The following is a 15078-nucleotide window of genomic DNA, read 5'->3' on the forward strand; positions in this document are numbered from 1 at the left end:
TTTCCGCAAAAACGTCAAATTTTGGGTTTTTGCCCTCTGGTGGGTAAATCGTTTGCCTTAGGTCAAATCTGAGTACAGCATAAGAAAAAACGACAAAATGCCTATCAAATTCACTTTTCCGCAGCGCTGAAGATCTATTGGTTCTCGACTTATACGCCGATTTGTGAAAAGTTGACAAAATCTGGAAAAAAAAATCGTAAAAAATCTACCTTTGGTGATCAGTGATCTCAGCGATGACCTGATCGAAAATGACTTGTATAATTCTGAAAGATCTTATAGCGAACTATCCAGTGCTTTTTTTACCGCGTCTTTCTAGCTTGGTTACTTTCCGAGATAACGTGGTGTGGTCAGTACGGCCCCCCACCATGGCGAAGTTGGCAGAGAGGCCCACCCGGGCGTGGGCTAATGATATATTTTTTGTTTGGGTGAAAACAACGTACCTCAGGACAAGGTCAGTTCACAACCTCTCAGGTCATGACGCCAGTTGGAAGATGTCATGCCGCATATTATTTAACCCTATTCCTGGCGGGGGGGGGGGGCCTCAGGAGCCCCCCCCCCTGAGGTTTTTTGGTTATTTCTCCCAAACGCGTTGAGCTAGGAAGCTCAAATCTTCTGACTTTTTCTAAAAGGCTTATACGCAACATGTCTGAAAATTTTGAGTTGATCTGACCTCAGGTCAGGTCACCAGAGGCGGTTTGGTGACCCTACCTCAGAAAAGTTTGCAATCACGCCAGAGCTAGAGTTTTTGACCGATCAATTTCTTCTCTTCAGGCTTTAGTTAGGGTACCAGTATGTGCAATTTGTATATCTCGGAATTTTGATATCGGTGACCTAAGGTCAGGTCAGTTTCGCGACCTCCCCATTATAAGTCAATGGGGGAAAAATCAACTCCCTGTTTTTACCACTAAAACGGGTCGGAATGGCCCCACATACCATACATGACTTCATATACGATCAACCTTCACTACCTTGAGGTCTGTTTTGCTGTTGGGCAGCTGTGAGGTCATGTGACGTCATCAAAGGTCACCAAAGGTTTTGGCCAATAACTCCGTACAGGAACAAGATACAGGCGCGTGGATGGTCTCATTGTGTTCAGCTCGTCAAGACGCATCGAATGATTTACATGATGACCTCGAGGTCACGTGACCTGAGGTCAACCTTTGACCTTGACCTTTCGAGGTCAACATATATATCATTCGATGCGGATTGACGAGAGGATCACGATGATGCCCTTAGTTTGTTCCTATCTTGACTAATTCGAAAGTTATTCGAGAAAAACTCTCTCCATATCTAGCGCCGCCATTTTGACTTTTTCGACCCCTGTGACGTCATCTTTGACCTGACCTGAAAATGACCTTAGTAAAAATTGTAGATCTTGACCGTGCGTATCCGATGCCGTTTACCGTTTGTCGCTGCGATGTGTAGTTTTTGAGATCTGAAGGGGGGGCCGAATCGGCCCCCCGCCAGTTTCTTGTCCCGGCGGAGCCCGCCAGGAATAGGGTTAACTTAGCATGTCTTTCGAAGCCTATTAGTATTTTTCTTCTTTTCGCGGGCATCGCTTTTCGAAAGTTATTAGCAGGGCTCTAATGGCTTATTGGGATACCAAAGCCACTCTTACCATGCAGCGCTATAGCGCTAATGTTACAATTCCGAAATCATTGATAGGGTTTAGACCACACCAAGCCAAATTATTAATCGACTCTCATGCTCTTTTTGCTAACATTGGTAGTGTGCTTAAATTTGATAATTAAGTTCACGAGTTCCATGCACATAGCTTGAATGTTACCGCTTAGCAATCTCTTACTTATGGAAAGGACTGCACTTGAATAGTAGACTTAACGTTTCAATGCCTATTGCCTATGTCACAATACTGCAAAAGCACGTGCCTGGAACATCACAGGAAGTTTCCGCAGCACTGTAGGTACATTGCACATTCTGACAAAAACAAAACGGATATTCATTGCTCATGTTTATGCGACGATGAGGAAATATGAGGCAAAAGCAAACATTACTTGGGAAATCATAAAGACGCTTCGGTGGATTTAACCGGACATAATCTGAATAACTGAAAACAATGGTGAATATCTATAAATAACCTTAAGATGGTATTCATGTTCTCTTTTATGCGTACCAAGAACCCCCTATGACAGTATCTATAGGCGTGGGAAATGCCTGGTCTAGGGATGCGGAGTATGAGTCTGAGTCGAAGTTGGAGTCGGTCGGAGTCAACAGTTCTGCCCGGAGTCGGAGTCGGAGTCGGATTCGCCAAAATCTTACTGGCTCCGACTCCGGAGTCGGAGTTAACGCTGCATGGCTCAACGTCATGCACTGCACCTTTTTGATTGACGATACTACGCTCGAAATTCGATTTTGTCGAAAAAAGACCATTTTGCTGTTTTGGACCAACGTTTTCAGCGAAAGAAGCAGAAGACGGTGAATTCCCCAGAACCTGCTTTTTAATTCTGCATGCTATTTATAATGCATATTTGCAACGCAAAGCCTTGGAACGCACAAGGGATCGTTTCAGGCAAAATAGAACATCTCCATTATGCTCTTTAATATCATGACATCGATTTTAATAGAACCCTCTGGAAACGGAGCCGACTTTTGAAGCCGGAGTCGGAGTTGGAGTCGGAGTCACCCTAAAACCATCGACTCCAGCCGGAGCCTTTTGAAAAGAACGAACTATAGTTTTTAAAATGTCATGGATGTTAGGTGGTCATTGGACGGTCATGCGTTTTTCAATTCCACGCCAGCCTTCATTATATTTATAAAGTATGCAGATTGCAGAGCATATTCATCATTTCATTCCGTAATCCGTAAGTGATAAATTTAGCCATAGGACTCGTCTTTGAATTGAACTCTATGGAACACCGGAACAGCACATCACGAAAAACAATGTGGACACTGTGATACATTTTCATCTATTGTTTATCACAACTTCCCGTCACAGATAATTTGAGTAATTGTTGCCGACCTCGACTCCGGGCGTTCATGACAAATAGCTCTATTATCTGGCAGAGAGATCTATTTCATATCAAATCTCCAGGAAATATCCCGACTGGAGGAAGACTAGCCCGGCGGGGTCAATAGGTACGCTCATTGGCCCGCACTGGCTCTGCAGGCATGCACCAATACGACACAACTAGCAATCGCCGGCAATTTATGGACAATACGCTCTAATACCTATAGGAGAAAAGGGTCAAATGATACGGGGATAAGCAATTACATTAATCGTAATAACGTCAACAAACGATTTGTTTATTCATTTTTTTGCAACATCGCCAATAGGCATATCCCATTGAAAACGAAGTCCAAATGTCAGTTAAAAAACCGCTGGCATTGTTTCATTCTTTTTCAATGTGTTAACCCTCGCGGGCCCGGGGGGGGGGCGTTTTTCGCCCCCCTGGCGAATATTTGCGATAACTCCCGAACGCTTAGGGATAGGAAGGCGAAACTTTCAGTACCTTTTCTCCCATCAATTTGACATCTTCTGAAGTAAAAAATTTGGACCTAGCCCCCTTGATGACGTCACAAGGTCCATTTTTCTAGACCCCTGCACGGCAAACTTCGGCGTCACAGACGCAAACTTCAAATAGCTGCTAAAAATAGAGTTTTAGAGATAAAGACAAATTACGAGCACAGCTGTGTAGCGTTTGACCTAGAGAAAAATAGAAAAATAGTTTTGGTGACCTGAGGTCAGAGGTCAGGTCAACGACCCCGAAATGTGGTTTTAGTTTTTCGCAAATAACTTCGACAAAAATGGTCCTAGAGCTACGGCAGTGGTACCATCGCATTTGCCTTGTCAAGCCGCGTCGAATGATATATATTTTGTTCGGAAAAGGTCAAGTTTCATGTTGACCTCATGTGACCTCGAATGACCTCTTGTTGACCTTGACAGATGAAAGGTCGTTTATGATGGATTTGTACCCGCTGATCACGAATCTGGCATCTATTTTCCTCTAAGCCTTCATTTAGAGCTTCCGGATGGCAAAATTGTCTTATTTATTATTACTAACTTGAATCAGTGAAATAGCCTCTAGCAGGGATACTCTTCTGTGACCTTGACCTTTGAGCAGCCTTGTATCGTAAGATGAACCACAAATAGGGAACTGATAAGCCTCAAAACATTTCAAAACATCTTGGAAGTTAGCACGCAAGATGTGCGAAAAAGTGCCAAGTTTGAGGTCAATTTTTAGCGTGATCTTGACCTTGACCTTTGATTTGGAGCACATTTTCAGAATCCTCAGATTCTCTTCTTTCGTTTGACACCCAATTTTGTCGGTTTGATGCAGCCTGCCGTCCTCTAGAAGGCTTACTTTGAGATCACTACACATGTGCCGGTTTTGGCCTTTGACCTTGACCTCTGACCTTGAAAATTGACCTGAGGTCAAAAATTTTAGGTGCATTAGAATTGTCTCGTAAGGACCTTTCGTTTGGTATCGCTTTTGTTTCCGTAACTCCCTTATTTACGGAGTTAGACAGGGGGGTGGGCGAAAAACGCCCCCCCCGGGCTGCGGTGGTTGGGATTACCCCCCGGGCCCGGCCGGGTTAATGTGTGAAATAACAAAGGGATGTTTACCGAGCTGTCAATGGAACAACACTTTTTCTTGCCCTGATTTCAAGACTTGAAATGTTATTTAGGATGGTATGTACCACGCATGTGTGGCAAAGGTATTTGCTAAAATGGTAAACATGCTTTTGCTTTGCCCTATCACCTTAAGCATTAAGTCAGCCCAGCATTTATGATTTTCATTTTTAAACACATCATTTTATCTAAAGTAAACAGTCATTTTAAAAGGCAATTTTTCACTATGCTTTTACTTTTCTCACAAATCCTCCCTGTTGGGTACTGTCATCCTGTTATGATTTAAATGCACTGTTGATGCAGGGCTTTAACATGGTTCATTACCTTTGTCAATGTTTCATATAAATCATAGGCAGTGAGCGAGCGGAGCCTTGGCTGAGCCAACGTTTATTGCAGAAGTATACTCTGAGCAGCGATCGGTTGTGTACTCAAAATAAACGAAAATACGTGCTCTGTAATGCGCCATTCTCTCGTCGAAAGGCCTTCTTTTAATGAATCAAATACTTGCACCACAAACACTTGCACCACAACACTTTCTGCTCGTAGGCCAGCCAGGCACATCATGTTGCCCTATTTACATGTCATAAAAGTGTGCCCGGTTCGGTCCTGCAGCCAGGCCGCACCTGTCAGGTCTCCGTGCCGTGCACAGGGCGGCCAAAGGAGCCGTATCGCAAACCAGGACACATCCAGGGGTCCCGTTCATCGCATAGAATAATAGCGGCTGTTGTCATGCACCCCAGTCGCATAGATACTGTTGTTTGCGGGAAATTATGGTATACAGAGTGCCGGATATTCTGGTATCGCTGCCCTCCATTTAGTGGGTAATGTTTTCAGGGAAAATAGCTCTCCATTACGCATCTTTGAACTGATATCAGTGAAGATTATCAGTTGCATATTATTTCGCAAGTCGCATCAATAAACAGGCATTTGCTTTAAACAATATATTAGGAGCTTCAAAATGCAATGCCATTGGTAAAATCGCTTATTCAAAGTAGAAAAACATTATTGCATGATATCAGTGCACTTGGCAAGCAAATCATACAAGTAATGAAAAGAGAGGTGAAAAACAGCATACTAAGTACTCACAACTGTTACAATCAAGCGAAATGCATATTTTGACGATAAATTATAACCCAGTCTCCCGCAGAGGGCACTGTCAGCCGAATTTCTATGCGGTGAGCCATTTCTAAGTGCTCGCCGAGCCGTGCTGTGACTGTTCCGGGGAGAGCCGTCTCGGCGATCGTCGGTGGGTCGGCGCGCGTCGGCCGGTTCCCATCGGTGCCGACGGCGGGCCACGGTCAGTCAGTGCGGGCTGCGGCGGGCCACGGTCAGTCAGTGCGGGCTGCGGCGGGCCACGGTCAGTCAGTGCGGGCTGCGGCGGGCCACGGGGCTGCAGGTCGTGTGGGCTGCAAAGGACCGCGGAACTGTATGGACTGCGGCAGACCAGACCGGTCACAGTGCGTGCGGACAGGGCCACCGGCACGGCGGGTGGAGTGGGCTGGAGAGAACAGATAGCGTGGTCGGAGAGAGGACAGAGAGCACGACTGGAGCTGGAGAACAGAAAGCGGGACTGGAGCGAGGACAGGGAGTGTGACAGGAGAGAGGACAGGGGCAAGTAGTAGAGCGGAGGAGGACTGACCAAAGTGAGTCAGAGTGGATACCATTCGCACTGGCGACTGGATGGACATCTATCGGGACAGCAAAAGGCGGATGAGTTTAGAGCAATGATGGTACAATAGTCAAATCACTCGACCAGTTTGGTGATTTATGACATTTATATTTCACAACGGTTCTGGCCATGGTTAGTACGCAAAGGGCAAATATCACGAGCTGCAGAACATTGGCCGGTCTGGTGAGATATTTACGCGTCAGTGCTCTTGGACAATAACCAATGACGACCAATGATATGACCAATAATAGCCGTTTTCACGGCGTCCATCTGGTACACATTTGGTGCAGATTATGTGCAGATTTGGTGCAGAGTTGGTCAAAAATGATCATCGTGTTTCTTAAAGATTGTCAGTTCTGGTTGAACAGATAATCTCTTTTTTCAAAGTATGATCCATTATTTTCGGTTAAAACACAGAAATAAATTCATGATATGAAGAAATTTGTTGTAAAAGAGATTTGGTGCAAATTTGGTCAAATTAGGTGTATTCGCCAGATAGCCCGCCGTGAAAACGGCTAACAATGGCCACTTATATGAAAATGACCAATAATGCAGCAGGATTCAGACAAATTATATCAAGCTGCATGTGCTTAAAAGCTTGTCTTCCTGTCATTCGTGATGGTGTTTAATGTGTACATACTTAGTTATATGATAGTCGAAAGACTGCTATTTTCGTTTGGCACTGTTCTCGGAATATTCAGAGCCGATACTCAACCATACAAGTCGAGATTGCTTCACAGCACACTAATACCACAAGCCACGGTTCGTAAGAGAACACAGTCATATAACAGCTTCACTTCTGAGCATGTATACCCTGGTTAAGTTAGCTACATTTTTTTCTATCGATCCTGGTAATACTGAGGACGACTTTTGCAATGAACACAAGCTACAGGCGATCTCCAATTACCCCCGTTTGATAACTCGTGCGTCTCATTCTTATTCATCTTCCACTTCATCGGCTCTCGTCTGACAAATGTTTGACCTTGCTTGCAGATACGTGATGCTGCGCCGGTGATCTTCAAGCTGATCTCATGAAGCCTTTGTTTCACGCATGGTTTCAAGCCTCGCGCACAGACCATTAACTGCTGGTCGGTGATATTTTCTCGGAGTCTGCGGGTCGGTCCGGCGGACATCGCAACAGAAGTGCGTCCGCAGTTTTAGACGAGTTCACAGTCTGTTCGGAGCCACAGTGGGTTCACAGTGCGAGTGGAGCCAGACAACCGGAGGGTACACGTGGTGCGGGCCACTGACCTCAGTCGAGGACTGCCGAGCGGCCCATGGACCGTGATGTAGGTGTAGACCAGAAATGCCGCGCTGGATTTCGCTAATAGGACTGTGTGACAATCTGTGCGACAGTGCTTCCCAGGAGAACTGAGTTAAAGTTGTTCCAATTTTAGACCGTTCTCCCTAGACTCCGGGGGTGGTCGTAGCATCACTCAGTTCGTCTGAGGACGTCAGAATTAATTCCGACTCGAGGTTAGCAGTACAAGAGGCAGCGCTGAGCACGAGCGGGACTCAGCAACGAGCCTATCACCAGGCCCAGGACCAGACTCAGTGCCAGGCACAGCACCAGTGACAGCACCAGCCCCAGCACCAGTCGCACCACTGGCGGCGGCGCCATGTACGGCCTGCTGCTGGAGAACCTGGCCGAGTACATCAAGGTCGGCTACGGCGAGGACATGTGGGAGACGGTGCGGCGCGAGGCGCTGGTGGACGTGCCGTCGTTCTCGACGCACCAGGTGTACCCCGAGTCGCTGATCCCGCGTCTGGCCAGGGCCGCCTGCAAGGTGAGTGAGCGGGGAGCCGCGCCGCGCCGGACCTGTGAACTTTTACACCGCGACAGACGCCGTAAATCAGAGCGCCCCTGTGGTATTAGAATCCTGGACGATGGATGACAGTGAGCCCGGCCGGCCAACGCGACGGCTCAGCTCTCGAGGGGACGCTGAGCGCTTAGTGATTAGTGATAAAGGAGACGCAAAACCGGTCACATCTTTTGGTTTCACTGGGTCTAAGGTTCTAGGTCAACAACACATATTATGATTTAGGATGGGAATCACAGCATTGGATGCAGAGTGCTCTGCGCTAATTTCATCCTTCACATGGCTGATGTTCTGTCTGTGTTCGGGTCGTGGAACTTGGAACATGAACATCGGAGACTACTGGTTGGATGATGGACAAAAAGTGTGCTGGGATACATCAAACTCGGCAATTATTTCTCATACTAAAACAGATGTTCACCGCAAGTTTGCGGTACTTTGGTATCAGAATGTGTTTCTTGGAAAGCAAATTCCTCGAGTAATACGTAGAAAATACTTTCCGGGAGCATACGGAATGAGTGACGGTGCATCCGTCACTCTCTGACTGGCCGGAGCTACCGCCGATCAAATATCAGTCAAATTAGCGCAAACTGTCGGACAACACTCGGTCAGACTATTGTGATGTAAGGCCCGGCTCGGACCCCAGCTGCCTCTCTTGTAAGCCGTTTTCGGAGTGCAGTTCTCGGGGCGGGTGTCGGCCGCGGCTCATATGGGCCCGGTGCCGTGTACAGAGCACCGATCCGTCACCGGAACACGGTCCGATCGATCCGTCTCTCCGGGCCAGCGGCCGGTTCAGCGCAGCCCTTCATCAAACAGACACCGGCACACGTGTCAGAGACGCACAGAACCGATTTCCAACACTGTTAATCTGGACTCACAAATCAGTGTGAAAAATACCCAGCATCAAAGAGCGTTGAAAGAATTCCCAGTAGAGCTCAAGTTAGGGCAGCCAATATTCTCCCTAACTCCCATGTAAAAGATGATCTGTATTGAACGAACCAAAACAGTTGAAAGATGATTGACCTACGCTCTTCAATCTATCGTAAAACATGTGATGATCAAAAAGTCATTGAAAGATAAACATCAGCTGAAAAATGAGAACATTATTGATTGTTCTTTTAAAGCTGGTTTCCGGAGACCCTGCAAACTGCTATGAGATCGTTTGATTATTTCCGCAATCTCTACTTTGGTGATTGGTGTAGATCGTTTGTTAACATTACGACCACGAAAGGATGTTGAATGAAATGACTGCTTCAAATGAAGTGGCGAAGAAAGAATGGAACAAAAACATTGTTGCAAGTTTCCACGACATAATTTCCCTATAGTCGACACTGCCGTAGTTAACCCTCGCCCGCACATGCCATTTTCCCATCCTAGAACGCACATGGGGGGGGGGGGGGGGAGGTTGCCACCCCCGCGCCATTTCGTTCCTGTTGGAGATAGAGCTTAGCGGTAAAGACCAAAAAGATTCTTTGGGAAGAGACGAATCCAATGATACCCAGTTTTACCTTCTCAGGTCAGTCATTGACCTTCCAGGTCAGGTCAAACTAAAAAATGTTGCTGTTTTGGGTCACCGTTGGATATCAAGTGCGCTGCTTATCAAATACCGATGACGATGCTGTTTTCTGGTGCCAAGCCAGCTAGAACCTCTTTGTCACACTACCCGACCAGAATTTTGCTGCTGAGGTCATTTCAGGTCAAGTTAGGTCAAGGTCAATTATATGTGTTTGTATGTCTGTGTGTTTCTGTGTGTATACTGATGTGCGCACCGATTGTTTTTGGGTCCATATTACATGAAATCATGATCTGAGAAGCTTTCACCAGAAATGCAGTCAAAAAACTTCAAAAAAAAGTAAATTCAGCTTGCCTAAAACGCCACTATCTTAGATGACCTAGGTTGACCTTGACCCTGACCTTGACCCCTGTACATCGTCGAACAACATGTTCATTGATAGGTGGGAGGTAAGACTGGCAAAAAAGGCCGAAATCAGGGTGTCAAAAGCTCATAAGGCCCATGGCAAGCGCAAGATGTTGAGAATTGGCCATTTGGGTCATGACATGACCTGAAAAACAAGGTCATATCTCCAAAACCAAAAAATCACAGAAACTTGAAATTTTCAGTGGACATCAAGAAAGGATAGAGGAGCAGCTATACGAAAAATCAGTTTTCTAGCTCTAAAAATGTTGAGTGCAGAGCAGAAAGACTACCTGGGGGGGCCCCCATGTGCGGGCGAGGGTTGCATATATTCGGAAAAAGATGGCGTTCTATTTAGCAGAGCTGAGGAGAGAGAGAGAGAGAGAGGGAGAGAGAGAGAGAGAGAGAGAGAGAGAGAGAGAGAGAGAGAGAGAGAGAGAGAGAGAGAGAGAGAGAGAGAGAGAGAGAGAGAGAGAGAGAGAGAGAGAGAGAGAGAGAGAGAGAGAGAGAGAGAGAGAGAGAGAGAGAGAGAGAGAGAGAGAGAGAGAGAGAGAGAGACTTTAAGGGTAAACTTTATAGCCTATCTGCCATGTACTTACCATGCATCTTATCCTTTGACATATTTGAGTCGAAGCTTCAGTGATCATCCCAGCGTCGTAAAAATACGATGATTTCATGCAGGCCTGTGAGCTAAGGCAGCTTAGCTCTCTGGAGCCAACCCGCTAAACTGGATAAACTGAGAAGTGAGAGACAATGCTATTGCTGACGTTTTGAAAATCTGCTTGGACTCAATACGCTTGTCTCATATAGCGGAAATAAGCAACACGCATGTGCTCATTTTTATGGAAGAATTTCAAAGTCCCGAATACAAATTCCTTTGAATAGTTGAAGGAAGGAATTCGGTACTGTACACTTCCTAAGTTCCTAGTTAAGTTGACATCGTTCGTTGACCTACAGCAAACATTGTCAGAGCAGTCAAATTCATATTTGAACCTTATCCGCAGTCTCGGGCCGATAAAGAGCTTAACTCGGACAGGTGATCAATTCACCGTTGTTAACTCGTGGCCAGATGAATTCCCGAGCTGCCCGCGGCATTCGAACCATTTTGGACGCACAATGCCCATCATCCACTCCCACGCAGTGACGTATTGTTGAAATATGCATGCATTCAAATTTTAAACTAATCAAAAATGGAATACCGCAAATAGTGATCTAGATCGAGAAAACCAGCTTGAGACAGCATATCTTGACATATTTTTTTTTCTTGCGCAGTCGCTATGAACATAAAATACCCTACAGGCTACAACTGTCTCGTACATGAACACACCTACGCATTCCTGACATACATAAGCGTCATATCCCTGTCAGACGTAAACCCAGGACATAAATGCCAACACGCAAACATGGCACAACGCACATCTCTGCTCAAATGCGTAGAACAAATAGGAACCCAATTTTTATCGAATTCCAACGAAAACATAGCGCACCCCTGTTTGAACCATCCATACCCCACCATTCATATTCGCTCGTTCGTGCGTGTTCGAGTGACAAATTGGCATGGCAGTTGGACAGCATTTCGCTTCCTTCTTGGTTCATTATTTTATATTATTAGCGAAGTAAAAGCGTTGCTAACATGCTGTTTATTCTTTATAGAGCACAACTGTGAAATGTTTTTAGGTGACCGAGAATGTATGTATAGGCATTAGGAATTTAATTTGTGGCACGCAGCCAGCCCAAAACAGATGCCAGAAAAACACAAGGTTTGCTTTTACTGACGCTCGGGCGCCGTTTCAGATTCTCAACCTCAAGGAGCAGGAGTTCTTTGAGAACATGGGCGTCTACTTTGTGGGCTTCGTCGGCCAGTACGGCTACGACCGGGTGCTCTCCGTGCTGGGGCGGCACGTGCGCGACTTTCTGAACGGTGAGCAGAACCAGCCGTCGGCGCCGCTATCGAACAGACCGACCGCGGCCCGCGTGGCGGGGGTGTGGTTACATAACGTGACCTTAGAGCTGTGGAGTGGAATTTTTCACTGAACCCAGGTCCGGATCTCTGCAACTTCTCAGCAGAGTTGTGGACCATATTTTTAGTGTGAATAATAAGCGATCTACTTTTGTATGACCATGATCATACATATTTACATATTCATGCATGGACAACTACTTACATTGCCTGTATAAATTATTTTTTTTTTGTACATGGGAAGGACAATTTTTTTTAAATATAGTCTTAAAAGGATGTCATAATATTACCCAAACCCGGATGCTTGAATACGTATTATTAAATCATTACTATTTACCAGTTACAACCGACTGCCCACTGTTAACGGAACTTTGGCACTAGCTTTTCTGATAATTTCATTTCGATCATTTCTATCACAATACGGCGGGATTAGCAAACTGCCCCGTTATATGTGTGAAGAAAGTATTTCACAGACTAATATCGGCTCTCATTCTTTGAGGACACCCTACCCCTCCACTCGGTGTCGGGCCAGTATGCTGTCACCCGCTGGCCGTTCCTCCGCAGCCTGGTTCAATAAAGGCCCTGCGGCCACAATTCAGCACAGGGAGGGGCCGAGCGGCCCCACGTGCCGGCGGCCGGGTCACGCACAAACGCAGCCCGTTGGAGCCGGCGACGGGCGCCGAACGGCTTCATCTCGGCACGCCGTCTCATTAATGGTCCGTCGATCAATGGTGACCGGGCTGCCGGCGACAGGTGCTCGGCCGAACAAATGGTGATCGGCAATTCATTGGATGTCCAATAGTACAGCCAGCACTGCAGACACAAACGCTGGACCAAATCCACCCTATAGCCGGATGGAGAGATGATCCGATTTCGCGGCGGAATGCTGGCGACAGCTCGGTTTGAGCCACTCGCTATTTGCTCCTGACGGGAATGGCCACTGGTCAATGGAAGTGGTCGTTTGCAGGCCACATGAAGTCTGCCATTGAGATGGGTCGCGCTTGGCATCTGTGGACACGCTAAGCGCTCGACCCGAAATTTTCCCGCCTATGCCAGGGAAGGCCCGATCGCCCAAGGTAACATAAACGTCATTTATTTTTGTCAGAAATTGTTTTGTCACGTACTCACTTAGTCATAAAAATCGCCACCACAAACATGCTTAGGAAACGTTGAAATTTGTTTGAGAAAAAACGAAGTCTCTATGTTAATGGATGTGTAGTCTCTTTTAACTTTTCCCGGTGCTGCCTGTCTTGTAAGTCGGCATGTATAGATCACTAGGACCAAACAAATTTTAGCCTCAGAATTATATCAGGGGAAGTAATGTGATGACTTTTAAGACCAGATAATGCATTTTACATATCATAATTAGAGGTCAATGGAGTTCCGGTTACCAAATAGCCATGCGATTCTCGCTAGGGAGAGTTTCCCGGAAAACATTTTGGGATTTACATAATCCCTATCAAAGTGCAGAGTTACATTATGCTCGGCGCTGCTAAATAGAATAAAAAGTTACTATAAACATAGGAGAGCTTCCAGTGGAGCTATTATTTATGATAAAAGTATTAATAGCAGAAGCATGCAAAAAAAAGAACATGAGCCACAGCCCACAGGCTCTTGTTCTACCGATAGAGATTGGCCGCCCTAATAGGTACAGAGCTGACACAGGGCACTGTCGAAACTGCTTTGGTCGGTGCTGGCTTGGCTGCACCTCTCGGCTGCTGTTGTCCCGTCCGCACCCCACCGGAGCATGTCTGTCCAGTCAAAGCCGTGTCATGTCCGGACTGAGGAGCGATTCGGCGAGCAGCAGCCGAATCGCTCCAATCACACACGACACGGCCTTGACCGGACAGACAGACTCTGATGCGACACGGACAGGACAGCAACGGTCGAGACCTTTTTTCCACCCCATAGTAGTTTGACTCTGACATAATTACTTCCCGAGGGAAGATAACAGAACCCTGACTCTACCAGTCTGGAATTAACCTCCCGATGGCTGGTCTGCCTCGCCCCTCTATGGTTCAGCCCGACTCGTGTTTTGATGCATAGCCTGACACAATAAATAATGTCCCGGCAGTGATGAATAGGGGGACATACGTTTTCTCCCTGCCAGTCCTTAGATCGTTAATACCATTCGTGCTACATCGCGTGTTCAACCATACCGACTTATTCAGTAATGGTGAAAATCCCCACACTACAAGGTATGGTCTATCAGATAAACACATGTTTGAGTATCTTCAGTGAGTCACAGAGCGTAGAGTGTAGGGTGAGTCACAAAGCAATGTCATCTGGCTCACTAATGCGACCATGGTGGCGGTGCGCTGATAGTGCACAAGGTGAGCATGGTGCTCGCTCGGCAGCCGCTTCATGACCTAATAGCCCTACTGGTCTGTTGGTTAATCCACCGAAGTCGTACTGGTCTTTCATGCAAATGATCCACACATGATTTTGAAAGAAATGATATTTTTCAATAAGACACGTCAACGGGGACCAGTAAACCTGTCTTCCGCGCCGCCTAAGGCGCAAAAATTGCTTGATGGAGCCTTAGTACCTAAGGCCTTATAAATGCCAGCTCAGACGGTAGGTAAATCTGCTTCAAAATGGCAAAAAAAAAGTATGAGCTGAAGAAGAGCGTTTCGCGATGTTGTTTACAATCGTTTTATCATCGCTCACTTGTCTCGATGTGTTGATCCTTCGCTGTCTGGTGCATTATAGCTAACATCGGATTATGTCGACATGGGTTTATCCTCTGCAGCGTTCCGCGACAGTGACAATTTTTCTGGAATCGTTTCCGACAAACTTCCACTTATTGGCCGTTATAATGAATCGTTCCGCTCTCCAACTTCCTGGTAAAGAACCGATCGGCTCCGCCGGCGGAATCCAACCAGTCAGCCGCGTACCCACTGAGCCTCGGGAAATTAGTTAGTGCGCCTTGGCCAAGCTGCGATAAGTAGCCAACAAATTCCAGCCAGCAGCAATTCTTGAGAGTGCTTCAGCCACGAAACACGCCGTCATTTAGATGCTCGTCAATTGATACTCGCTCATAGTTTGGCTCATCTTGGTCCGAAACTGGTCAGTGATTCCTAAAAAATCAGCCATGGACTGTTATAGAGTGTAAGTAATGCCTCACCG

At 46.4% G+C, this 15078-nt stretch overlaps 1 protein-coding gene across 1 annotated transcript in view; it reads left to right on the forward strand.

The window, feature by feature from the left end:
- Positions 1-15078, forward strand: part of LOC122371544 (soluble guanylate cyclase 88E-like) — a 49542-nt gene that overhangs the window by 14840 nt on the left and 19624 nt on the right. Inside the window, exons 2-3 of the mRNA XM_043347935.1 lie at positions 7251-8044; positions 11784-11910. Coding sequence (XP_043203870.1) covers positions 7877-8044; positions 11784-11910 — 295 coding nt within the window. The 5' untranslated portion in view covers positions 7251-7876. The remainder of the gene's footprint in view (positions 1-7250; positions 8045-11783; positions 11911-15078) is intronic.

This window comes from Amphibalanus amphitrite, unplaced genomic scaffold (assembly GCF_019059575.1).
Source record: "Amphibalanus amphitrite isolate SeventyFive unplaced genomic scaffold, NRLGWU_Aamphi_draft 001256F_arrow, whole genome shotgun sequence".
NCBI lineage: Eukaryota > Metazoa > Arthropoda > Thecostraca > Balanomorpha > Balanidae > Amphibalanus > Amphibalanus amphitrite.